This window comes from Triturus cristatus, chromosome 10 (genome assembly GCF_964204655.1).
Source record: "Triturus cristatus chromosome 10, aTriCri1.1, whole genome shotgun sequence".
NCBI classification, from domain to species: domain Eukaryota; kingdom Metazoa; phylum Chordata; class Amphibia; order Caudata; family Salamandridae; genus Triturus; species Triturus cristatus.
Window position 1 is genome coordinate 146,717,876 of NC_140593.1, and position 26,479 is coordinate 146,744,354.

The window sequence follows — 26,479 nt, forward strand, 5'->3', positions numbered from 1 at the left end:
GATAAGGTAAGACAAATGTATTCAAACTTCATTGCCCCCACGGTGGGCTGCAATCAGCCGGTCAGAGATAATAAGAGCAGGGTCAGCTCCAAATTTATGGAATTCAAGCCAGTTTCAGTAGATCAGATCACTGATCTGGTTAACACAAGCAAATCAGGCACCCCATTTGACCCGGATCCCTCGTCAGTCCTGAAGTTGTTCCCAGACCTAATAGGCACCAACCTGGCCAATATTTGCAACGCTTTGTTCAGTTCAGGCACTTATCGTTCCATTTGGAAAAAGGCCTCTATTCTAATGCTGTTAAAAAAAAAACTTATCTTGATCCAGGAGAGATCAAAAACTATCAACTCATTGCGCGTCTGCCTCTACCAGCTAAACTCTTTGAAAAGATCATGAACACGCAGCTGGCACTATTTATTGAGGAAAATAAGCTGCTGGATGATGCACAGTTTGGCTTCAGGAAAGGACATAGCACAGAAACAGCACTCATTAAAGTATCGGATGAAATTTGGTTTGTGCTGGACAAAGGGGGTGCCGCAGCACTGGTGCTTTTAGATCTATCATCAGCTTTCGACACGGTTGATCATGCTATGTGGATCAATCGTGGCTCAGCCTTAGGCATTGAGCACAAGGCCAAAGCCCTTCTGTCCTCATTTCTATCCAATCAAACCCGGTCAGTTAGTTTGGGCGACTTCACCTCACCAGTTTTCTCACTCCCATGTGGAGTTCCACAAAGATCGTCGCTAAGTCCGACATTGTTTAACATCTATGATATGGACTTAGCACGTGTAATTAAATAATTTGGAATGGGTCTCACGTCCTACGCGGATTGACACTCAATTGGTGCTTGCTGTGCATAAAAATGGAGATGCAGTTTAGGCCAGCTTTCATGATGGTATGCTGGCCATTAGTACCTGAATGTCAAATCACTGTGTCAAATTGAACTCAACCAAGACAGAAGTCTTGGTCTTTGGAAATCTTTCCCCAGGATAGTCCCCAGCCTGGTGGCCAGATAATTTGGGATTACCCCTAATCTTTGTAGAAAAGGCCAGGAATTTGGGTGTAATTTTTGACAACAGATTATCTTATATACATCACGTTAAAGCGGTGGTCTCCTCATCCTTTTATCTGTTAAGAAGGATAAATAAATTGTTACCTTTTGGACCGGCGAATACCGGAAGAAAGTTAATCGGTGCTCTGGTCATGTCTAAGTTTGACTACTGCAACAGCCTGTTAATTAATGCCCAGGAAAGGGTACTGGGCAGACTGCAGTTGGTACAGAACGCAGTCGCCAGGATGCTGTCGGTTACTTCCAAGTTCAAGTCCATCTCTAATGTGGTGCAACAGCTCCATTGGCTGCCCATAAGAAGTAGAACGAAATTTAAAGCTCTTTGTATTGCCTACAAGGCAATTCACAATACAGGTCCGGAATACTTGAAGAAAGCCTTTCTGGCTCGCACGCCCATCAGATCTCTTCGCTCAGCAGATGCTAAACTTCTGATCCTCCCTAGAACCAAAACAGTCAACTGGGGTTACAGAAGGTTCGTAGTCACCACATCCAAATTATGGAATTCTCTTCCCGTGCAGATTAAGGCTAGTCCCATGCTGCTATCATTTAGAAAACAAATAAAAACTTGGCTTTTCAAGCAGTAGGCTTTTACTCACCAGCCATTACCTACCCTTCCAGCATATAGCACCGAGACACCTACGGGTATTTGTGCGCTTTACAAGTTGTTAAAATAAAAAAATAAAATATTAAGAGAGACACTGGAGGGGAGGAAGAATATCTTACCCATAGTCTTGCTATTGTTTCATGCATTTAAAATAAAACATTTATCTACTCGATGTGTATTATAATGATAATAAATTGTTTTTAAAAAAACAAAACCTTTAAATGGAACTAAACCTTCTTGCGTGCCCCGAAGCTGTACATACGAAGCTTCCTTTTGTCCACGATCATGAAAATCACCTTAATTAGGGGACTGATCAGGAAGCAGTGTACCCAGCAGGTCTCTCTGTAAATTGCATGATACGTAATTTCTGTTGCTTTTAGGCCAGCTGCCTCTGTTGTGCATGCAGAATTAAGTTGCAAGGTGCATAATCCACACGTGTTTCAATAGAAGAGCTCTGTAATACTAAACTTGCTGTCTCACAAAAAGGAACCCCACATACTGTAAGATCAATGAACTAATCCTAGTTCCAAGAGACAACAAAATATTATGGAGAGAAATAACCTTGATAGTGGTAGAATAACATATTTATAATTCAGATGCTGGAACATAGAAACCAGAATGTCTAGTAGATATTCAGCATACCTATCAAAACCTGTCTTTTCAAGAAGGGTTCTAGTTTTTAAATGAGCTATCTACGTTTCCAAATGCAACAATGCATTGGAAATACCAAGCAACCTAAAGTGAAGTACATTCCTCTGCAAGAAACTCTTAAAAAGTGCCTCTTACCCTTCACTCTGTAGTCCAGAAACGTTAGCACAGTGTGAAGAATCCTTCGGTAACCCACACTCTCATAACACACCAGCATTTCCACTACCTCTTCTTTTCAAAGGATATGTAGACTTTCCTTCACGTTCTTCCTTGAGGCTTGCTAATACTAACGCTTTTCTTTCAACAGTGAAACTAGAGACCTGATGCTGACACTGACGTATCAGCGCACTGTAACTAGAGAGCAGTATTGGTAGCTCATAGGCGTTTTAAACAATACAAAAACAGTACGGCTTTCATTAGCGTATGTAATGCAATATCCAAGATCATACCCACATTTGGTCCTAATTACGCATGCTAATGATTCGTTTTTGTTATTGGTTTAGGTTCGATATGAGTGCTTGGCTGATGAAATTAAAATAGGAGACTACTATCTTAGACTATTGCTGGAAGAAGATGAAAATGAGGAGTCTGGAGCAATCAAAAGATCGTAAGACCCTGTACCAAGCTTTATTACCTGACTTTACTTTCTGATATGCTTCTTTGTCAGTTTTGTTTTTGTGATTTTTTGTGTTTTTACCTGGTCTAACCACATGAGCCTCTCTATCTGGTTCTAAACTGCAAGATCTCTTTTGTCTCTTTTTATTTTTAGGTACGAGTTTTTTAATGAATTGTACCATCGTTTTCTACTCACCCCTAAGGTGAACATGAAGTGTCTATGTTTACAAGCACTGGCTATTGTATATGGCAGATGTCATGAGGAAATTGGACCTTTTACGGACACACGATATATTGTTGCAATGCTCGAGAGGGTAAGAATGGCAAAAGAAATTGATATTTGCTATGTTACATGACTTTTGTCTAAGCTTGGTTGAATGATGGAGGTTTTGCATCTGGTAATTTTGATGAGCACATATGTTTACATTTTCTTCATGTTTCAACCTATTTGTGATTTGTTAATATTTACATGTAGAGCCAAAAAGATACTGGTCTTTTTTCTACCCATTTTGTTTTGCAGAAGTCTGAGCATTGCACATATGATGTTTTTTGTGTGCATTTTTATGTGGCACAAACTTGACCCCAAGGTATCCGATCGCTTTACACAAGCACCAGTTGCATTACAGATGGACACATTTATTTTTAGGCACAGGAAAATTAAGTGATTTGCCCAGAATCTCAGAATGTTTGAGCCTCCCGCCAGACTCAAACCTCGTTCCCCACCTTCAAAGTCGTCAGCTCACCCATGCTTCGCTACACCATCAACCGCTCCCTCGCAAACGCCTCCTTCCCCTATGACTGGAAGAACGCCGAGATAGACCCCCTCCTGTAGAAACCCTTGGCGGACCCCACCGACCTCAAAAACTACAGACCCATCTCCCTTCTCCCGTTTCCAGCAAATGTAACCGAGGAAGCACAACATCCTCGACTCCTCCCAATCCGGCTTCAGAAAAAACCACAGCACAGAAACCTCCCTCCTCGCCGCAAAAGATGACATTCGCTTCCTCTTGGACAGAGAAGAGACCGTAGCCCTCATCCTCCTCGACCTCTCAGCGGCCTTCGACACAGTCTCTCACCGCACCCTAACACGCAGCCTTCACGACGCAGGGATCCGGGACAGGGCCCTCGACTGGATCTGTTCATTCCTCTCTGTCAGAACACAGCGGGTCAGACTCCCTCCATTCCTCTCGGACCCTACACCAACCACCTGCGGAGTCCCCCATGGATCCTCCCTCAGCCCCACGCTGTTCAACGTCTACATGGCTCCGCTCGCCCCCATCGTCAGAACCCACGGACTAAACATTGTTTCATTCGCAGACGACACCCAAATCATCCTCTCCCTATCCAACGAACCCAACGCAGCCAAACACAACTTTCAAGAAGGCATGGAAGCAGTCGCCAAATGGATGAATAGCAGCTGCCTATAACTCAACACTGACAAAACAGAAGTACTCATCATGGGCCCACACCCTGACGCCTTGAACGACACCTGGTGGTCCCCCGCCTTCGGAAGCCCGCCCACCTCCACGTGCCCACACACGCAACCTCGGAATCATCCTGGACTCCGAACACAAAATGGACCGCCAGATCAACTCGGTCGCATCCTCCTGCTTCCACACCCTCCGCCTCCTACGCAAGACCTTCAAATGGATCGCCCTCAAACACAGAAAGACTGTTACTTTCACCCTCGTCACCAGCAGGCTTGACTACGGCAACGCACTACGCCGGAATCGACAAAAACCTCACCCGAAGCTACAAAACATCCAGAACGCCGCCGCAAGACTAATCGTCAACCTGCCAAGACACCGCCACATCTCCCAGCACTTGCGCACACTCCACTGGCTCCCCATCGAGGCTAGAATCACCTTCAAGATCCTCACCCACACATGCAAAGCCCTCCACAACACCGGACCAGCATACCTGAACAGCTGACTGAAATTCCACGCACCCCTAAGGACCCTACGATCATCCCAGCTCTCCCACGCCGTGGTCCCCCGCACCAGGAAGTCCAGATCGGAAGGCCGCTCCTTCTCCTTCCTCGCGGCCAGAGTCTGGAACGCCCTCCGCTCCACCTCAGACAGAGGACATCACTCCCTATCTAAGCGAGAGATCTCAAAACTTGGCTCTTCGATAGAGCTCCTCCTTGATGGACTGGATCCTGCACCTCCCCTCCACCCCAGCTCCTTGACATCCTTACATGTGAGTAGTCGCGCTTCTCAAACCCTTGATTGATTGATTGTAGTCGTGAAGCCACATCCTCTATTATATATACTACTGTTGCAAGACCTTAGCAGAATTTTTTTTTTTTATTTTTTTTTTTTTTTTGTTTTGTTTTTAAAAGTTTTTATTGAACAATAATTCGATTACAAGCACGGGCCTACAACCACCAGGACCGGCCGCTAAGTACAGAATGAAATATACATTTATCAAAGCTGCAGTCGGTTCCCGGGGGTCGGCCCCGTAGTGAGTCCGGATAGTTCTAGAGGCACAGGAGACTTAGATCAAACAAACACAGAAAACTAAAAGAAAAACAAAAGGCGAGGCATAAAGACAAACGGCGCAGGTCAGGCTTCCTCCGGGGAACTCCATGTCAGACCATTAAGCGGCACACGAAAGGAAGGAGTACCGGGAGGCTGGGGACGGGGGGGGGGGCCAAGGGAACTGAACGTCCATATGTAGTCATTCCAAAAGGTGCCCGGAACCGTCAAGGGTCAGGGGGACATGGCGATATCGGTGTCCACCAGGGGGGGCGTACAGATACCCCCGCGATAAGCATTCCATTGCCCCCAGATTCTGCCCCATGCCCCCGGCTTACCACGGGCAACATACACAGTCTTCTCCCTGAACATACACCAGTCCATATTCTCCTTCCATACTGACACGGTGGGCGGCCGCTGGGCACCCCAAAGCTGCGCTATGTCTCTCTTGGCAATCATGTTCCCCAGGGCCGCCCACCGAGTCTGAGCCGCGCTATAATCATTGGGCTCCCACACATTCAGGACACAGCGACGCACCTCCGGCAGCAGCACAACCCCAGTGACCTGTCCCATAACCGTATGTACCCGGCGCCAGTAGTCCGCCACCTCGCGGCACTCCCACAGGATATGGAGAAAGGTGGCACTGAGCCCACAACCCCGCTTACAGAGCCCATCGTCGGAATATCCCATCGAGACCAAGCGAGGACCCGTCACATACACCCGGTGATGAATCTTAAGCTGTACCAACCGGAGACGGGCTGGAATGGCGACCTCTTTGGGGGACGACAGTGCAGACTGCCAGTCCTCGTCGTCCAATTCCACCCCATCCCCCGTCCAAGCCTCCCGAAGGCGCACCAAGAGGTCAGCCCGATGATTAATCAGTTTCTTATAAATTAAAGAAATAGTGCTGTCCGGGACATGTCCGTCAAGTATGCGGTCCTCGAGGGGCGAGGAAACCGGGATCGTGGTCCCCTCTCCAAAGACCGAGAGCAGGGCGTGTCGAACCTGGGCATAGCGGAAGAACTCCCTGTCCGTAAGCTCATATTCGGCCTGAAGAGCCGCGAAAGTCTTAACCGCGCCCTTATGCCACAGGTCTCCCACTTTGCTGATACCAATCGTGTCCCACTGGTCAAACCCCTTCGTAGTCCAGAGGCTCCCCAGGCGATCGGAGGCAAACAAAGGAGTAGCACATGTCAGTCGCTCACCCCAGCCCGTGGCCGCAGTGGCGGCCCTCCAGGTCCGCACAGCGATCTTAGTAGGACCCGTAAGGGTCCGGCCAGCCGAGCGGGAGTACAGCGCCCTGTTATAGTCCCCGCCGGGAAGCAGGAACTTGTCCATCTCATACGCCGGGTTCAGGCCAGGCGCATACGTGGCATGGTTGATGGCCGAAAGCTGCGCGGCCCAATAATACCTGCGAATGTCGGGAAGCGCGATGCCCCCGTCATACCAGGGGAGAGTAAGCTTAGCAAGAGCAATACGCGCCCGCCCGTCCCACACCAGTCTCCTCTGCAGGCTCTCTACCTCCCGAAAGTAGGCCACTGGGATGACGTCGAAGGAATTCTGGAGTGCATAGAGGAACCTGGGAAGGGACATCATTTTGAACAGCGCGGCCCGACCCAGCGGGGACAGGGGCAGCCTGCACCACCGGGCCGTATCCTCTCGCAATCGCCGAAGCGGACGCAGGAGATTCAGCTCATAGCGAGCCACCGGGTCCAGCGAAACGTATATCCCCAGGTACTTAAAGCCGCTCAGTGATACCTGGATCGGAAGCCGAGGCGGTAGGAGTGGAGGACCACCGGAGATCGGATAGACGCAGGATTTAGACCAATTGATCGTGAGACCCGAATTACTCCCAAAGGAAGTCAGAACGTCAAAGAGGACGTTGAGCGACTGCCGCGGTGAGGTGAGATATAGGAGAATATCGTCCGCATACAGCGAAACCCGATCTTCAAAGCCCGGGGCCCACCGGATCCCTCGAAGCGAGGGCTCCCAGCGGAGCCAAGCCGCGAGTGGCTCCAGGGCGAGAGCGAAGAGCAAAGGGGACAACGGGCATCCCTGCCTCGTGCCCCTGCCGAGGGCAAAGGGCCGAGAGACCCGCCCGTTCACCACCACCTGAGCCATGGGTCCCGTGTACAGAAGCTTCACCCAGCCAATAAAACCTTCCCCAAAGCCAAATTTAGCCAAGACAGCCCAGAGGAATGGCCACTCGATGGTGTCAAAAGCCATCGTGGCATCCAAAGAAACCAGCACGGCCGGTTCGGAGAGGAGCTCCGCCCTGGCAAGGGCGCCATGAAGACGCCGCAAGTTAAGAGCGGTGTTACGATGCGGGATGAATCCGCATTGGTCCGGATGAATCAGATCGCACACGACGCTCAACAGACGATTGGCAAGGACTTTCGCCAGGATCTTAGGCTCCGCATTTAGCAGTGAAATAGGCCGGTAAGAAGTACAGCGATCTCGCGGCTTGTCCTCCTTGGGGATAACGACTATCGTGGCCAAACGCTGATCGACCGGGAGGGAACCCGCCGCCAGAGACTCACGGAACATGCGACTGAGGAAGGGCGCAAGCTTGTCAGGGCGCAATTTATATAGCTCAATGGGCAGACCGTTGGGACCCATAGCCTTGCCCGAGCGAAGGGAGCGGATCGCGGTCGCTATTTCATCCACCGACAAGGGGGCGTCCAGCCGCTCACGGTCCTCAACGGACAGGCAGGGCAAGGCGATATCCCTCAGTAGAAGGCGAGAGTCGTCCTCATCCCTGTCAGTCACTGGGGAGTACACAGCCCGGAGGTGGTCGGCAAAACATTCCACAATCTCGTCAGGCTCCGTCACACACACACCATCCGCAGCACGCAACTCCGGGACCACACGATTCACTCTCTCCTTCCTGTCCAGCCACGCGATCAACTTTCCCGCCTTGTCCCCGGCATCGTACAGTCGACCCTGCTGCTCCCTATACATAGTTTTGGCCGCGTCAGTGACCAGGGACCTATATTCAAACTGTTTCAGGCTGAGGGCATGGAGCCCGTCCGGAGTAACATTCGCCTCCAAGGCCGACTCCAGCCCCAAGATGTCAGTCTCCAGCCTCACCACTGCCTCACTCTTGACCCTCTTAGCCACCACTATCTGGGAAAGGGCGTGTCCGCGGATCACGGTTTTAAAGGCTTCCCACAGGGACATTGCAGAAGACACCGACCCCTCGTTATCCAGGAAGTATTGGTCCATAGCCTTAACCAGGCTGTCACGAGTCGTAGGGTCTCGCAGGTACCATGGGTTAATGGGAGCGATCCGCCCTGCAGACCGCGGCCCGGTGTCAAAAACAAGCCACAGCGGAGAATGGTCGGAGATACCCCGCGCCAGGTGCCTGACCTCTCGAATCCGACCAGTCTGCGCCGCGGGCATAAGGAAGTAGTCTAACCTAGAGAGACTCCCATGCGCCCCCGAGTGAAAGGTGAATTGACATTGGGTCGGATGCATTAATCTCCAACTATCCACCAGGCCGAAGGTCTCCAGCATCCCACCCAGCCATGCCTGGGCAGCGGGGAGGGTCCTTGGTGGGTGACGATCCAGTTCACCCGAAACCACAGAATTAAAGTCCCCGCCCATGAGCAGGAGGCTGTCCGGAAGGTCAAGCAGCATTCGACCCAAGTCAGTGAAGGTGGAGTTCTGGAGGCCCGGGGGGACGTAAACTGAAACCAGGGCAAGGGGCTGCCCCTCCCACCTCCCAATCAAACACACATAGCGCCCTCTGTCATCCGAGACTATCTTAGTGATCTCCACCGGAAGTGAGGTTCGCAGCAGAATGCCCACCCCCCTGGAACCAGTTGTGAAACCAGAATGGGCCACGAGGCGGTATCCCCCCCTGTTCATTGCATGACAAACATTGCCAACCAGATGCGTCTCCTGGAGAAACACCACATCAGGAGTCAAACGACGCAAATATTGCAGTACTACACCCCGCTTGATACGGTCCCCCAACCCATTGACGTTCCATGACATAAGCCTCAACCCGTCCCCCCCATCCCCCCCAATAGATCAAGGGTCCCCCCGCTTGCAGCACAGTTCCCAAATGTGGACAAAAATCAGTACCTCGCCCTGTAAACAAAAAAAAACACACAGCAAAACAAACCCTCCTCCCCCCCAACCCCACCCCAGGACCAACTCCCCCCACCCTGCACCCCTGCGGGCCAAAAAACCCCCCCAACTTGCAGTGTGCCTGTCGCCCCACTAACCCCATTCTACGAAAAGAACCCAGAGGAGGTAAGGGACCCGTCCCCGCCCGCCCCCCTCACTGGTCCTGGTAAAACACAATATGCAAATGAAATAAGACCCGACTGTACAGTGCAAAAAGGCAAAATCAAGGACCAAAAGTCATTCTAAAGGGGACCCATCACCTGCGGTGCCCGCAGAGGGTCCGGGACGGCCACCTCCGTCCGGCAGAGAGTCCAGCCAGTCACTTGCAGCCACAGGAGAGTCAAAAAAGGCTGTCCGATCCCCATGTTCCACTCGGAGTTTTGCAGGGTAGAGCATCGAATACTTTAGGCCCAGCTCACGGAGACGACGCTTCACCCCTTGGAATCCCATCCGTTGTTTCTGGACCAGTTGCGTGAAGTCCGGGTAAAAATTGATGGTCGAGTTCTCATGACGAACCGGGCCGTGGGTCCGTGAGGCCTGCAGAATAGCGTCGCGGTCCCTGTAATAGAACAGTTTGGCCACGATAGGCCTCGGGGGGGGCCCCCGGCCGTGGCCGACCGCCCGGAACTCGATGGGCCCGCTCCACGGCAAAGAACTTACTTAGGCCAGCCGAGGACAACTGTTTCAGGATAAGTTCCTCGACCACGAGGTCAACCGGGCGGCCGTCAGAGGACTCCGGTACACCTATGACGCGGATGTTGTTGCGTCGGGCCCGTCCCTCGAAGTCCTCAAGCCGCCGGGCCATATGGTCGTTAACCACCCTGATGTCTCCAAGCGCGGCCCGCAGATCCGACACATCCGCACCGAGGGTGGAGGTCCGTGCGTCGAGAGCCTGGACCTTCTCGTTAGTTTTGGAGAGGTCGGCCCGGATCAGGGTGACATCGATCGCAACAGTGTCAATCTTACGGGCCAGGGCCTCATATTGCGTCGCAATGGTTTCCCTGATGCCATCAATGGCGCCCATAATGTCCTGCAAGGATAGTTCCGTAGTGGCGGTCGCGCCTCCTTCCGCAGTATCCGAGGGGAGGCCAGCAGCGCCAGAGGGCCCCCTGCCCTGGGTGTAGCGGTCCATGTTATTGCTCTGGACTGCCCCCCCGCGGAGGGAAGCCTTGGTCTTGCGGCCCTCGGGACCCCCTTTGCCCCCCATGTGAACACGGTCACCCGAGGGGACCTCCAATCAAGAGGTGTAAGGCACCAGCAAGAAGACCACAAAATGTCGGTATAGGGGGTCCGAGGCGATAGGCGCTCTAGTGGCAGATGAAAGAAAACCTCATGCAGAGGCCCAGGAAGCACCTCTCCACCCCGAGCGCACCTCCCTGCCGGTCTCCTGAAGTGCAAAACCGAAACCGAAAGTGGTGGATCGGCAGCTGGCACCGCGCTGAAGCCGCTGTTGTTCAATTGCAGCCCGGTCCCTCGGGTCACCTTCACCCCGGTCACCTCCGTCGGGTGGGTCCCAAAAGTTCCGACGACGACAACTCAGGATTCCCAGGTCCGATTTGAGTTTTGAAAAGAGATATACGCTCAGCTGGTCTTTATCTCCCAGATTCCATAAGCCACGTCAGGATATTCTCAGGATAAATTCCGAGGAGCAGAGAGGGTCCGGGGAGCCCTGTGCTCACGCGACCATCTTGGATGCGCGCTAGGCTCCTCCCCCCTTAACAGAATTTTTGAGTGCTGTTACTCATTGTCAAGATATTACATGGTTAAAAACAATTAATACACATTCCTGCAGGTGCTTCTCTGGTTATGCTAATTTTCTCTTTGCTAAGAATTTTGCCAATTTTGTAGGTTTTTCCTTGGATTTCTTACCACTAGTTATTAGTTTTATAGGATGGACCAAGCCTACTTTCTCTCCCCTGTCCTGAATGACTACATAGTTTACACACAGGCCTAGGAAGAACACGACTGTGGGAACTAATAATACTTCTGTGATCAGACTGACTCCTCTACAATACTGAGATGAAAGTCAATGGTACCACTAGAGTTACCTTATGGTTGTGATAGTATGGCTATAAAGAACAAACATTGAACAAGCTCACCAGCCAACACTAGCAAAGAATAAAATGCACATCTCCTGAACTCTGCCTAACAATAATGTATTGCATTATGTACAGTCTGCACAACAATTGGAAAGCTAAACATCAATATACAATAAAGGATTCCAACTCACAAACAATAATGTACTCCCATTTATTCCCTTTATGACCTATAATTCCTTTAATTGTGTAATGAAGTAAAATCCATGCAGTAAGAGATTTTCCAAATAAGTCGTTTTTTATTGAGCATCTTACCCAGTTGTTCCAGTTGACAGAAGCCTTGGAACCATGACATACAAAGGGTTCCCCTTTCATAAGTAAAAAAACAAAAAACAAAACACACACACACAACCCCCAAAAAAACAATAAAAATAATTGGAAGGAGGACACCACGCTATAATATTTTTTTATTACTTTTGAGCCTTGCTACTCTGTTGAGATTCCAGACCCTTCCATCCTCCAGCTTAACTGCATTGTGGAAGAGTTTGATGACTCTGAATGGACCCATGAACTTGGAATCACTCTTTTTCATCACCGGTTTCTTGATTAAGACCTTCTTACCCACTGACAAGTATACCCATTTGACATGTTTATGGACATCATAGCACACTTTGCGCTTTTCAACAAATGTTCTTTCCTTTTTACTTCCACCCTTCATCGGTGCCCATGACACTCACAGATCCTTACCCCACTTCAACCAACATGGTGACAATAAAGTGTTGTCCCTTATTCCCCTAAACACTTCAAAAGGAATTTCTCATCGTGGTGTATGGAAAAAATGTTTGAGCCTGTAGGAAACTATTGAGTGCCTCCTTCCAGCGCTCATCTCCAGCTGTATGTATTCCTTGATACTTCTATTACATTTTTCCACAGTGCCATTACCTTGTGGATGGTACAGTGAGTATTTCTTGTGCTTGATACCGCTCTCACGTAGGAATTCCTCCATTTCTGGAGACACAAACTGGTGCCAATTGTCCGTCAAGGCACAGTTGGGAATACATTCACAACTCAAAACATCACACATGAACTGAACCACTTTCCCGGTTTCAATGCTGCTAACTATCCCTATCTCAGCCCACCTTGAGAATTGATCAGTTATCACCAACAAATTGTTGACACCACCTTTGCCATGCAATGGTCCCACAATATCTGTAGACCTTATTACTGTTACGACATTCAGTGCACTCCCTGATCATAAGCTCCATCCCTAGCCACCAATAACCAAGACAAATCCTCGCCTTGGTTTTGCTAATGGCTTGATGCCCATCATGCCCTAAATTTACGATCTTCTCTCTTAATGCCATTGGAACAACTAGTCTCAGTGCTTTCTTGACATGCTGAACAATGGTATCACCATTAACTGCTTCAATCAGCTCCTCCTGAGACACACACCCACTGGTAACACTACACACCTTCTCCTTATCAACATCTAGAATACCTTCCTTTACCACCGTACTGAGTCTAGATAAGCAGCCAGGCAACGTTGTTCTGATGCCTGGGAACGTAGCGTGCACTTTTAATTGTACCCTTGGAGACCTACAACCCACTTGCAAATCCTCATAGAAATCATGTCCAAACCTTTCTTGGTAAAAACTTCAACCAACGGTTTATGATCAGTTAAGGAACAAGATGGCAGCGGTAATAACAGGCTGTCAGCACCTCTGTTAAGTTGGTAAATACAATGTAGTAATAAGTATAGTGTGCTCAAATGAATAGACACTATGCTTTCTTAGTAGTGTACCTTAATATATGTAAAGCAAAATTTCCACATATATACAAATATTTTACAATTCAGAGCACAACAACAGTAGTCATTTTGATCCTTCACTATTGCATATCCAATTTTAATTTATATAACGCTCCAAAACAGCACAAGTTCAAACAATAGTCCATATATAAACAGTATTGATAGCCCGAAAGTCTGTTGACATGTAGGTTGACAGATGACGGGCACAGCCGACTTGTGTTTCTTCGTGTTGACAACTTTTTCAAGGCTGTTAACAAAAGTGCGTATAGTACTTCAGAATACAAATGGAACTGCTGTTAGGTATCTTAATTTTCTCCATCCCACGGATACACTTGTGATTTCACCATAAAGTGCAAACGAGCAACATGCAGTGTCTTGAATGAACACCGCCAGGAAAAACCGTAAGGAGAGATGCACATTGTGACTTATTTTCTCAGGAGAGCATAGAAGAACAAGACAACCGAGGAGGAGAGGGAAGAGATAGAAAAGAAGAACCAAACAGATCACCTAGTGATAGCATTTTTCATTATGAGATTACGCAAGTCATACATTGTAAAATCTGTCATTCCTACAGAAAGACAAACTGAGAACCACCAACACCAAAATAAAAAGTGTATTTAGTTCCGATCAGAATTCAACTCAACATAACTTAGAATCGTTGTGAACCCGGTTTGACCTTTTCAAATCAAGGGTTTCGACCTCAAAGGCCCCCTTTACGTTTAGGAGGAGTATGCGATAAGTACAACTCCTAAGAAATCGAGGCTTGGGTGGACCGGTTATCGTATCTAGTTGCAACCTCTCACGAAGAATTTTAAGCTGGTGGAGGAAAAAGATAGAACTTCATTGTATGAAGAGGTACAATTCTTAGTTTTTAACGACTCGCATGGAATTTTCTTGTCTCCTTAGTATCATTTGTCATGCAAGGGAATGAAGTCTAATTTTTAAAATTCCAGAACCATCCTGCTGCACGCACTGTCTTAGTGAGCAGAGCTAGAATACCAAAATCACGTAGTATAGCTATTATTTGTGAGCTTAACCCAAATCCTAAGGGTGGACATTTACGTTGTATAGCTAATATATACGAGTAGAGCCACAACCCCATCGGGTGGGTATCCAAACCATTATAAGCTTGCATTGTCTGTAAACATCCTACGTGTTCAAAATCCCTCATTCCGCATCATTAAACTAACAAGCCACGTGGCATGGCTAGCAGTGTTAGTTTTTCAGAACCGGTCAGGCAAAGTTACAAATCATGTACTACAGCCAGTTGCGTCAGTAAAAATGCAAAGATAAGAAGTAAAAACAAAGCGGACCAATTAGTCATGTCTTGTCTTACCTCGCAAATGTCTATGTTGAACCTCTTGGTTTAGGGGGAAGAAGACGTTTCAAGTAAACAACGTAGGCATATGTCAGCCCATTGACCAGTAATGGGAGGCCTGTAAACGGACATAGGTAGTAGACTAGATCAGGAAACAAGTACCCACTAGAATATCGACTGGAGGTACGGTCATTGCAGTTATCGAAAAGAGAACTCCCCCATAGTGGCTTCTCAACTCTGACACTGTGTCAGACGTAAGTATTTAGTGGCTCGTAGTGCGCATTCGTTTATGTAAGGGCCACGTTCTCATAAACATAGAGAGAGGAGTATCCTGTAGGGAAATGCACAGCAAATGCGGGCGCCATTGTCGAATGGTAAAGTAGAGGTTGATACAACATGGCAAGTGCAAGCGACATTTCGGAATGGTGCCATAAAGTTTATATAGAAACTTAATCGGAGTATTGTAAACATCTTTCTAGATCTCTAGCACCTGACTCCCTATACAGTTAGGTCGCTGGTCTCAAGGAAAGAGTGTAAAGAAAAGGGTATAAAAAAGTGTAAAAGTAACCCTTCTGCCATTAGCAATTTTGTGAGATGTAAGTGTGGAAGGATCCCAGAAAATCTGTGTCAATAGAGAGAACCAAGTTTCACACAAGAGCCAGTTAGCGTTAATTTTATAGTTCTCCCAGGTGTTTTCCACATCCACATCCATAGACCTAGATGCTGATATAAGGTAAAAGTATTAGATTCACTGCACAGTAGAATGATACAATGGAACAGGCATTTAACTTCAGTGTGTAAATTGAAGTTTCAAACCTACAATACATCTTGTTTAGGGCAGCACATGTATTGTAGCAGCACATTAAGTTGTACAGACATGTCAATGAAGTAGGTAAATGCTAGCTACAATATAATTACATTGTCCAACATATGCACGTTAGATTTTACATGGACATGGTACTAAAGGGAAAAATCGTTAAGCAGGTTTTATATAGAATTGGTTTGTAACACCAACTTCAGTCTTTCAGAAATACAAACATTTCTCTGTCCAAGTTGAGGCCATCATCAACAGACCTAAGCTTAGTAATTCAGTTGGCCTCAAGTTTCCGCAGAAGGTGTAGTATGAACAGCAAACTCCTGTCCCCAAACAATTTTTTTTTATTTCTTGATGGACCAAAAAACACTCCGTGCGTCCCTCTCAATAGTAGAAGACTTTTCTTCTGCACCATGCAAAGATCTGGAAATGTGGGCAATCAGTCTAAGTTCACGTTCGTTCTAACTCCTCTGCATAAGCACAGCACAGCACCCAAATCTTTCATGCTTGCATAAGTCATGATGACACCGGGCTCAGAAGGATTAAATCTTTTAAGACCATTAGAATTGGTTAATTTTTCCTTAATGGTTGAAAATTCCGTCCGACAGTCCACATCCCACTCAAACTCAACACCTCTCTTGAGCAATTTCCTCATATTGAGAGTCTTGTAGAATGTAAGGACATCTTCTCTCTTCTCTGGATTATGCAATTTAAATATATTTTCCACCAAATCTTTTTTTGCGAAAAAGCCCCTTGCATTAACTTTGTGGCCAATGTACTCAGTTTCTCCATTCTTAAAAGCACGTTTTAAGAGTTTTAAAGTAAGACCATTCGCTCTTAAAACCGCCATTGCTCTCTGACTCTGTCATGCACCTCCTCTTTGTTTCCATAAATGAGTATATCGTCGTGGAGACACTTGACTCCATCCATATAATGCGTTTGAATGCTGCCACTGCTGGCACCAATCCAAACTGTATACGTACATGATTACCGCATATTGCTGGATAGGAAGCCTACCTCCAGAGGATGTTGATTGAAGGAGCATCTCTTTATTCTATTTTTTTTTCTTCATTTTATTATATTCAATAAACTATGAAACAGTTTATGCAGTCTTGGTAGCCCTGGTACACTTTTTCTTGACCACCACTGGCTTCTCAAGATGGCATTGGCACGACGGAGAGCTGCCATGCGGAGGTCCTTCCTGTAGTAATTCTTACGAATGATGTGACGTATGCTGCTCAGGGTAGCCCGGGCATTCTTGTTAATGGTGATTTTTTTCATAGGTGGAGACTGGTTTGTGCTTACCTGCTTGTGTTTTACAAACCACAATGACTCCTTTTCCATCAGCTGCCGGCTCCACACCGACTGTTTTCCTGTGGATGAGTCCAAACAAGTAGAGAGGTGTGAAGATTTCTGCCCACCTGCAATGGATGATTGTTCGCAATTGCTCCAGTTTCCTGATTAAATGGAACAAGCAGGTTTACAGTACGGAACCCAACAATCTGAAGAAGTATCTCTTTAAAAAAGAATATAATGTTTTTTGTAAAGAAAATATATAGTCTTTCAAAGCCAACAGCTTTGATCACATAAATAGTTTACATAACTCCTTTTCAGTGGCTTTTTTCTTATTGTAGTATCTGTCCAGTTTTTCTTGTGGAAGCTAGTCTACTGCCGTAGACGTTTCAAGCATATCTCTTCTGGCGAAGAACATGCATCAAGTTGGACCTGTCTTGGCGATAATGGTGCCTTCCACATTATTATAGGGTGTTCAAAAGTGTTCACAAACCTGTGTACCATCCTAATAAAGGCGTAGCAACCCTTATTATGGCAGGCATTCTTTTCATGCCTGATTGTAATGTAGGTTTGCTAATAGATGGAAGGCATCACCTGCAAATACATGTAGACAGGTGCTATTGTCCATGCCCTTTGGATTTCAAAGTGGGTGAATTTCTATGGACCTAACAGCAAGCATTACAAAAAAACATCCTAACCTGTTAATAATTTCTAGAGCTGGGAGATCTGATGTTCTGTGATCAGGACAAATCCAGTCAGCCCTCGGTTCCAAATGGTCATGTAGTCTATCAGAGAGGCAACATTCTGCATGTTTTTTCTACCTAACGTAATCTGCTTTCTGACGACTAAACAACCTTCAAAATGTTGTTTATCATGGAGCCAGAAGAAATCTAAGAACAAAAACAGCATTCCTGCAAAACAAATTATTCTGAAGCAGTCTTTGCAAACATTATGTACATTTCTTACTTAAGCAAAGTTCCTGGGAGTAAAAATGTGATATGGTAGTTCAGCTAGATAGTACAAGTCATTCCCCTCTCAGTCTTTCGGTTAGTGTGAACTATTGTCCCTGCGGGATGTTGATCAAGATACGGTTGACAACTCCTTGTAATCAATTTCTTTAGGTTGCCGAGGATGGACCTGTGGATGGTAATTAATATAGTTCATGTTCAACTTAAATATCTAGCTATTCAAAGGAAAATATCTTATCACTGTAGGCCGATTTTAGTCTGGTGAACTGTAAAACAAAGGGGCGCACAAGTGAGCATTTGGTCAAATGATCGAACGGAATGATGCTCGCCTGTTGTTCAGGAACAATGCTGGGTCTAATGCAGTCTGGTAAGGGATCAATGCGATATGAAAATTTAAGTTGAACATGATGTAAATGAATTACCAGCCATGAGTCCATCCTGCGCAAACTAAGGACACAGCCACATCCACTAAACCAGTGTTTCCCAAACTGTGTGTTGGGACTTACTGGTGAGTCGCGAGCCGATTTTTGGTGGGTCACGAAAGTCCTGATCTATATGTAAATAATATTTAGAATAATTAGCCCTATTTGTGCACCAGTGCAAAGGTGTTAAACAATGTCCCGTAGTTCAGTTTTAAAGCAAATTTTTTTTAGGTTTTACAAAGCAAGACTTTATTTGAACCTTCCAGTATTTGTTGCTGCTGTTTTTTGTTTTTTACTTCAAAAAGCCATTTCAACAGCAAATGTGCTGAATATACGTGATCATGCACAACCATACCATGTTCAAGTCCTGTCATTGGCTCAACATGCTTTGATTCTAGGCAAATCATTTAATCTCCAGTGCTTATAATCAAATGAATCTGACTCTCTGTAATGTAATCTGTTGCTCATGTAAAGCACTCTAGTGTGCCCCTGGGTCATGTGTGCACTATATAAAAGTCCAAAATGCACCACTGGACCTTGTCTTAACACAGAAATGGATATGAGGCCTTACCCGATACTCTGCTGCAGAAGAGGTTTCTCAATTTCACAAAAACCACTGGTAGCAACACCAAGATTGTTTTTAAGTCTTGTGACTTCTAGTGATCAGATGCCACAGGCCAGCACCCCACTGGCATGTTGCAGGGCAAGACTCCACTGTAATTCACCATCTGCAGATCAATATCTTGACCACAGTCTATTGAAGGGCACCGTCAAGGTTATGACATTTATAAAGAATTGCTCTGATCACAATAGTAAGCCGCCCCGCCTCAAGCCTATTAAAGGTCGGTGGGCCGTGAAGTTTTGTTCTAAAAATTGGGTTGTGGTTCTAAAACTTTTGGGAAACACTGCTTTAAACACAAGAGACACCCTGAATAAAAGTGCCTTGAAAAAGCCCGGGCCTGTTCGCCTTTGCAGCAACGAAAAAATACCTGTTGGCTGAAGAGCCCAAAAAATAGAAAGTCTGATTTACTACAAATTTAATTTAAAAAAAGTTTGTATCTATGTTTTCAAGTGTTCATACTTAGTGTCTTTGAAATGTTTGTAGCAAAAAGAAATAGATGCACTTTGACAATTATTGTCTAATAATTTTATCAAATGTGTATCTGCCTGCTACAAACATTGGTACTAACTAGGTAAAAGCTTCCACCTGGAATAGATGCATGCTTCATACCGAATTATTGTTCTTCAATCTAATGAGAAATAGCGAATTAAAAATAATGAGTTAGAATAAAGACTGTTGCCTTCTAATCATACTATTCAACAGTGTGTTTGGGGCTCCCCACCTCGTTAATGTCTGATGCAAATTGTGGGTGTCTGGGTACATCTTGTAAGATTGCAGGAACATTAGAAAATACACTGCTAAGATCCTGGATGAAGAGACACCCATGTAACCTCTTCTGCCCCACTAATCCCTCTCTAGAATCAGTGAGCTTTACTATGACAGACTCGATAAAAGCTCTGGCTTGCTGCTGCTTGTCTAAATGTTGTCCATCACAGAAGGGTCATGAATTGGATTTGGGCATCATATTAAATGTCAAAACCTTTAAGTAGAACACAGCCAGATGTGCAGCCAAATCAGTAGCACGTCAACTACTGACAAACAGCTGCAATTGGAAACCCTTTACTAATAAAAAATTGGTATTTAAAGATTCCCTAGTAAAATAGCTATTTTCAAACTACTGAAGCAGAACCTTGGATCTGGAAATATGTCTGAATTGTTTCCTCTTCTCCCTTCAGTTATAGAAAATATACTGAAAGATAGCTGACCTCTGTTTTCTACCTGTGGCTGCAATGGAGAAAGTCTGTATCCCTTGATCTGACAGCCGAACAGTGAAGGGAGACATTTTTCCTCACTGGCTTCTTATGGAGAAAATGATCATGGCAAATACAATGACTGCCATGTTATCACCTTCTTTGTGATATTGTAATTTTTGGAATTTCCTTAAATTAATCAAAGAGAATTGTGACTTCACATGCGAAAGTATCAATGCCTTTTGTATGCAAGCTGACCTATTAGTGGTGGTTGTGCACTTCATATCTTTCATAATGAGCCATTCCAAATTTTATGTAGCTTTCTTCATATACTCTTCCCATTCTATGTAGTCAGACATTGCATACACCATCTCCACCCTTTTACGACCATATGCACCTGTGCCAAGGGTTTTTGTCCTGTAGACTTTCTGGGAGGCTTGGAAATGCCTCTACACCAGAGGTGATGGTCTCCTTAACTCTAGTGCAATTGATCCAATAACCAGACTTGACTTATAATATTTACAATACCTTCCGATGACTCATTGAACCACACGTTAATGTTAGCTATATTAAAGGAAAGGGGACATCAGAGGAAATGTAGGGGTTAAGGGAAAAAGTCTCCTAGATATATCAAGCATTATATGGGAACATTCTATGAAGGGTCATCGTGTTCGGTGACAACGTGGCTGATGCACAACAGTGAGGCTACACATTTCATTTCCTTTACAGTCAGAAATGACCTCTACACCTCTGGACACGCACTGTCCAGAGAGGTAAAAAAAAAACTGCTTAGGAATTGCCCAGGGATTGGAAAGAAGTAGGTGTTCCGGGGTTTCAAAAACAAAATAATTAAATATAGAATGGCTGAGATTGGGCGTTTTGCTCTTTTAGGAAAGAGAAGTGGCTACAAAATGTGTATTAGTATTTCAAAGCACATAAAATCGTTAACTAAAATGAATTTGTTTCATCTGTGCATGTTTTAGCATTCACTGTAGGTTTCCATAAAGAAATCAATATTTTAAAATTGGTTTTTATCTTCATTTTTTATGTAATTTTCAGAATTTACAGATGACTAAAGTATCCTGAAAGAGGCATACTGTGTTTTAATTTATGTGCATAAATCTTCTATTGTTTTGAAACATTTACGTATAATTTTCTAGATTTCAAAGTTTCTTATTGTCTTTTTTAATAGTGTACAGACAGACTAGAGCGTGACCGGTTAATTTTATTCCTAAATAAACTGATTCTTAACAAGGTAAGATTTCTTGCTTATATTTGTATAAAGTAAACTTTTCACATGTTAGTTTTTGACAACATCTTTACATTCATGCTGGGAAAGGAAGAATAGCAGACTGTTTTCTTCATACTTAGGGAGACATTTAATTAGCAATTGGCAATTGTCAAGTTCCCTCCTTTCAAGGTTATTTTGGGCTTCATCAGAGCTGGTTTTAAGTCACTCCCTTGTTTCCATTTATCATCATTTTAGCAATGTTTTGTAGCCCATTAAATATGTCTATAGTTTTTTTTTTACTTTGGACAGCTAGCTGAAGTTAAGTGTGTAGGTTTCCTAGGACATATCAGCACTTGTGTGAGTCATCCGAGGCCTAATGTATGTCATATTGTTAAACCTGTGGATAAATAAGGATTTCCTTAATATTTGAAACAGCGATTGAAATCTTGTGCCAAAATTCTATGTGATGTATGCTTTCTACTGTTCATGTTGTATGTGACAAGGGCAAGCATACTCCCCATTTAAACTTAGTGCAGTGCAGCTGATTATGTTACCTAGGTGAATAACTCCATGCTGTCATAACCAGTAGGAGTAAAAGAGTTGAAATGTGCTGAATTGAGAGTGCTGTAGTTTCCTTTGAGTGTTACTTTGAGATTAGACATGTTCCTCATTTTCTTCAAGCATTTCGTGAAAGACTTCGCTTATGACATTCTCCTGAACCCATTTTCAAGGCAGACACTTTCAGTGTGTGATTGAAAAAACATGAAGTCGAAATTAGAAGCCATAGAAACTTTTCTTCTAAGCAATCTTCAGCTGGTATTTATTGAAATTCAGTAGTCTAATTCACAACTACCTGTTGATTGATTTTATGATCTTTCTGTAAGAGGATTTGATTACACGCTGCTACTGAGGGAAGAGGATAGCATTATTTCAGAAGGGGTCATCTTGTCAGTTGACATACCAATCATTTTGAGGGGGTTCTGTGATATCCTTCAAAATTGCTAGACTGTGCTGAATTAGCTTTGCTTAAATTGACCGTTGCTCTTTTGCTGTATTTTTGTGAATTTATATTCAGTAGTGCTGTGTTTTGAAGTAACATGTTTTTCTAATGGGTACTTCTAAAGGGCCATGAGCTGTGCATGTAACAACAAATGTCAATGGTATATTTAGGGGTTTGCTGTCTTTGCTTTTTAAAGTTAACCGTTAGTTACCTCAGTTTTGTTTAAATGTTTCAGGCCATTCCGACTGTTAGGACGTTGCCCTTAAATTTTCCAGCACTCCGCGACAAGACCGGTCCAGTTCGAAGGGGCAATCCTGGCCTCTGTTCCCATCCTAAAGCTGTAGGAGTTGTTCTCAAGGTCTGCCGCCACACTCTGCGCTCTAATTCAAAGAAAACCCATAAAATATCCAATCAGAACTCAGCCCCTTCCCGCCATTCAAGTACTCCTGAGTAGACTCGAGGCCTTCACCATGCCTCTCTATTTCGCTCCAGAAGTCGCTCGACGTCGGAGCCTACCCCGCAACTTGTCCCATCACACCCAGAGTTTCAGAGGCCATCTGCAACACCAAGGAAGACCAAAGAGTTACGCGATGCTCAGACACTTTGAATTCTTCCTCCGGTCCCCAAGTGGCTGAGAGGCCCTCTATCTGAGATACTGCCAGTGGATTCACCCTCAGCCCCGGTTGTACTCACAAAATCCACCACTGGCCTTCTTCCGACTCCTGTTCCCACATCTCCTCCATACTACATACCTGTTCTCAGAGCCTCGTCTCCAATTCGATGAATGCCAGAGGATGAGATTCCCATCGTGCTCTCCGACTCGAAGTCAGCACCACTATGAGCTCTGCTTCCATCGAAGCGGCACCTTCCCGCTTGATTGGACACCCCCTTAAGGAAAGACACCCATGTTGCATTCCTTATTTAAAACAGATTTGAAAAATAACGATGCGGGTGATATAACTGGGCAACCATACCATGAGGAGAATTGGTATAATGACCTTCAAGAGGCAAGTGTCCTTGAAATGTCCCCATATTATGGGTCTTCTCTCACCTTTTGGTCCTGCGGCTGAAGAGAGGGCTTCTTATTCAATGGTCATGCATAGGGCAGACAAATTTATTGACCTCCAACTCCCTACCTTGGAGGTTAAAACAAATGTTTTGATAGAAGTGCTCCAGCTGAGGCAAATGTTCACTGAGCCCCTCCTGATCTTCAATGAGTCATATACAGATACCCTTTTGGGGGCTTGGGCCAAACCTTGCCCTGGCCCCTCGGTCAATCGCCAGTTGCCTCCACCCTGCAGGACCCTGTGTTCTTATTTCAGCACTCCTGCCCTGAAAACTTGGTGGTGCAGGTGTCTACAAGTCAGATGAACACTAATATCTTCCCTAGTAAGGTCCCTTCCACCCCCAAATGGGAGTCCAAATGTATTGGGAACTTTAGGAAGAGGGTATTTTCTTCCACTACCTTGGCCCTCTGGGTGTGTGAATGCCAGCTGCCTCCTGGGCTGCTGTTCCCACCCTCTTTGGGTTTCAGTGGCTCAAGTCCACCCAGGTGTCCCAGATGACCTCCGACCTGTCCTCATCCAAACAATCTAGAACGACTGTGATTCGGCCAAGTTCACAATTCATTGTGACTTGGAAACCAACTATTCCATCGGGTGGGCCATTAACACTAGCGTCACCACCATGCTTGACTGCGGGCTACTGGTTTTTCGGACATTTCCAGTCGTCCTTTATAGATCAGCCCTTTGACAGGACTCTTCTTTTTGAGGACAAGGCAGATTCCACCTCAAACAGTTCAAAGAGAGAAGGGGCACAGCATGCTCTTTGGGGTTATCTACCCCACTTTGCCAGCTACATCAGCCTTACTGTTCCTTTTGCAGCTTCGCCTAAGGTGCCCCATACCTCCAGCTTATTCAGTCTCACCAAGTGCACAGCAATTTTGTCTCTGCAATTGCCTCAAAGCGCCTGCAGTCTGCGTCAGTGAACCATACAGTCCATTGCATCTGTTCACCCCTGTCTTGTCCCGTCCCCCTCCTGCAACCCCACCTTCCAAACTCTTTTTAGGGGGCCCTTAGTGGAGCACAACCACCTGATGGGGGGGGGGGGGTAAAGAATCTGACGATTCTTGTTGGATGGGCAGATCAGCACTTCAGACAGGTGGGTCCTCTAAATATTTTGAAAGGGGTACATCTTATCCTTCATTGCCTCTCCACTGCACCTTTCACCATTGCCATAGTGGTTGGCGGAGGACCATCTGTCGGTCCTATGGCAGGAAGTGACTAAAGGGGCTATTGAGATGGGTCCAGCACCAGAAGAACATTTTTATTTCTGCTACTTTCTGGTGCCCAAGATGGATGGAGGTCTTCATTCTATTTTAGACCTGGCCCCTTTTAACACCTTCCTCTGGAAGGAAAAAGTTAAGATGCTCACTCTGAACCAGGTCTTGACTGCCCTCGACCCTGAAGACTGAATGGTGGTACTGGACCTGCAGGATTCATATTTCCATTCACCTGTCATACAGGCCCATCGGAACTGCCTGCGGTTCATGGTGGGACAGGAGCATCTTCAGTTAGTGTTGCTCCCTCTTGGTTTTTCTAGTGCCCTTGGATGTTCACAAAAGTGATGGCTGTGGTCCCAGCACGCCTTTAGAGGCCAGTGGTTCCAGTCATCCCCTACCACGATAACTGGCTATCGAAGGCGAGCTTGTCCCAGGCAATTGTCAACCACCTCCAGACTATGGCAAGCCTCCTGTCATCTTTGGGGTTCACTATCAATGTGTTGAAATCGCTCTTGACTCCTTAGACACTCTTCCTTCCCCCCCCCCCCCCCCCCCCCCCCCTCTCCTCCTCCTCATCGGAGGTTCAGTTTTGTGCCTTTCGACCTGATATACAATCTATGATACCACTATTTCAGCCTCATTCCTGGATTTCAATGAGGTTGACTCTGTGGTTGCTAGGACTGATAGCCTCCTGCATCCTGCTAGTCAAACACACCACATGGCATATGTGGGCTTTGTAGTGGGATCTGAAGTCTCAGTGGGCTCAACTTTAAGTGGAACTCTGACCACGTCCATATCTGGGAGGAGACTGTAAAAGATCTGCAGTGGGGTGGTTATTGGACAGCGATTGGGTCTGTGGCAGACCTCTCTCTGTACCCCACCTATATTTGACTGTGGACACCAGTGCATTCCTTAAGGGTTGGGGTGACCATCTGGGAGAGCTGAAGATCAGATGCCTCTGGTCTCCAACCGAGGCCTGGCTTCATATTAACCTCATGGAGCTGAGGGACATCCACTTGTCATTGAAAGCTTTCCTTACTTCCATCAAAGGGAGGCTGGTGCAGGTGCTTATGGGCGAAGAAACACCTGGCATTATCTTTGAATGCTAGGATGAATGAGCTCTTCAGTTGACGTCTTTGTGGATCACAAACGAGAGTTACACCCGGAGTTGGTGTAAGGTCTCTTCCACGAATGGGGGGAATCTTAGTTAGATCAGATTGGCACCCATGCAAATGCGCAATATCAGCAGTTCGGCACATTCAAGTCTCCAAGGCATCTCTCGCTAGAAGATTTTTTCCACTTAGAGTGGAACTCTGGAGTCCTGTATGCCTTTCTGCTGATACTACTTCTATTCCAAGTTCTGAAGAAAACCAAGAATGAGAGGTCCCAAATCACCTCCGTGGCCTCGGAATGGGCGTGGAGAGTATGGAATCCAGAATTCCTGAGCCTAAGAATCTGTCTCCAAACAGGCTGCCCCTCCAAAAGACCTGCTGTCACTACAACAGGGCAATGTTCTGCACCTGGGCCTCCACAATCTCCACTTTCATGCATGGAGATTGAGCGGTAACAGCTGAACTCCTTCGACCTTCCTCCGTAGGTGGTTGATGTTATCTTGGCAGCTAGGCATTCCTCTACAGAAACGGTTGTTGGGACAAATTTATATTGTGGTGCGACATATGTCAGATTGACCCACCCCCCCCTCCAGTCCAAGTTATCTGACTTTGTTTTTTTCTTTGTTTCTTGCCTGACAAGGCTATGCTTTGGGCACAGTTTTGGTGTAGCTTTCGGTTCTTTCTGCCTTTTTTTGTATAAGCTGCTAGAGCAGCTTTCATTGTTAAAATAACCAGCTGTTTTGTTTTTTGAAAGGTCTCCAACACTCCCCTCACCCCCCCCCCCCCTCCTTTCATCATGCTCCAGTAGGACCGTAACTTTGTCATCACATATTTGAAG

General features: G+C 46.0%; 1 protein-coding gene across 5 annotated transcripts in view; it reads left to right on the forward strand.

The window, feature by feature from the left end:
* DNAJC13 (DnaJ heat shock protein family (Hsp40) member C13) overlaps positions 1–26,479 on the forward strand; it is a 1,667,846-nt gene that overhangs the window by 655,876 nt on the left and 985,491 nt on the right. For all 5 annotated transcript variants that reach the window (XR_014970022.1, XM_085630673.1, XM_085630671.1 and 2 more), the window contains 3 exons: positions 2,825–2,928; positions 3,091–3,250; positions 21,210–21,272. Coding sequence is in view for 4 of the 5 variants with exons in the window: in XM_085630673.1 (XP_085486799.1) it covers positions 2,825–2,928; positions 3,091–3,250; positions 21,210–21,272 (327 nt within the window). In the remaining variant the exon portion in view is untranslated. The remainder of the gene's footprint in view (positions 1–2,824; positions 2,929–3,090; positions 3,251–21,209; positions 21,273–26,479) is intronic.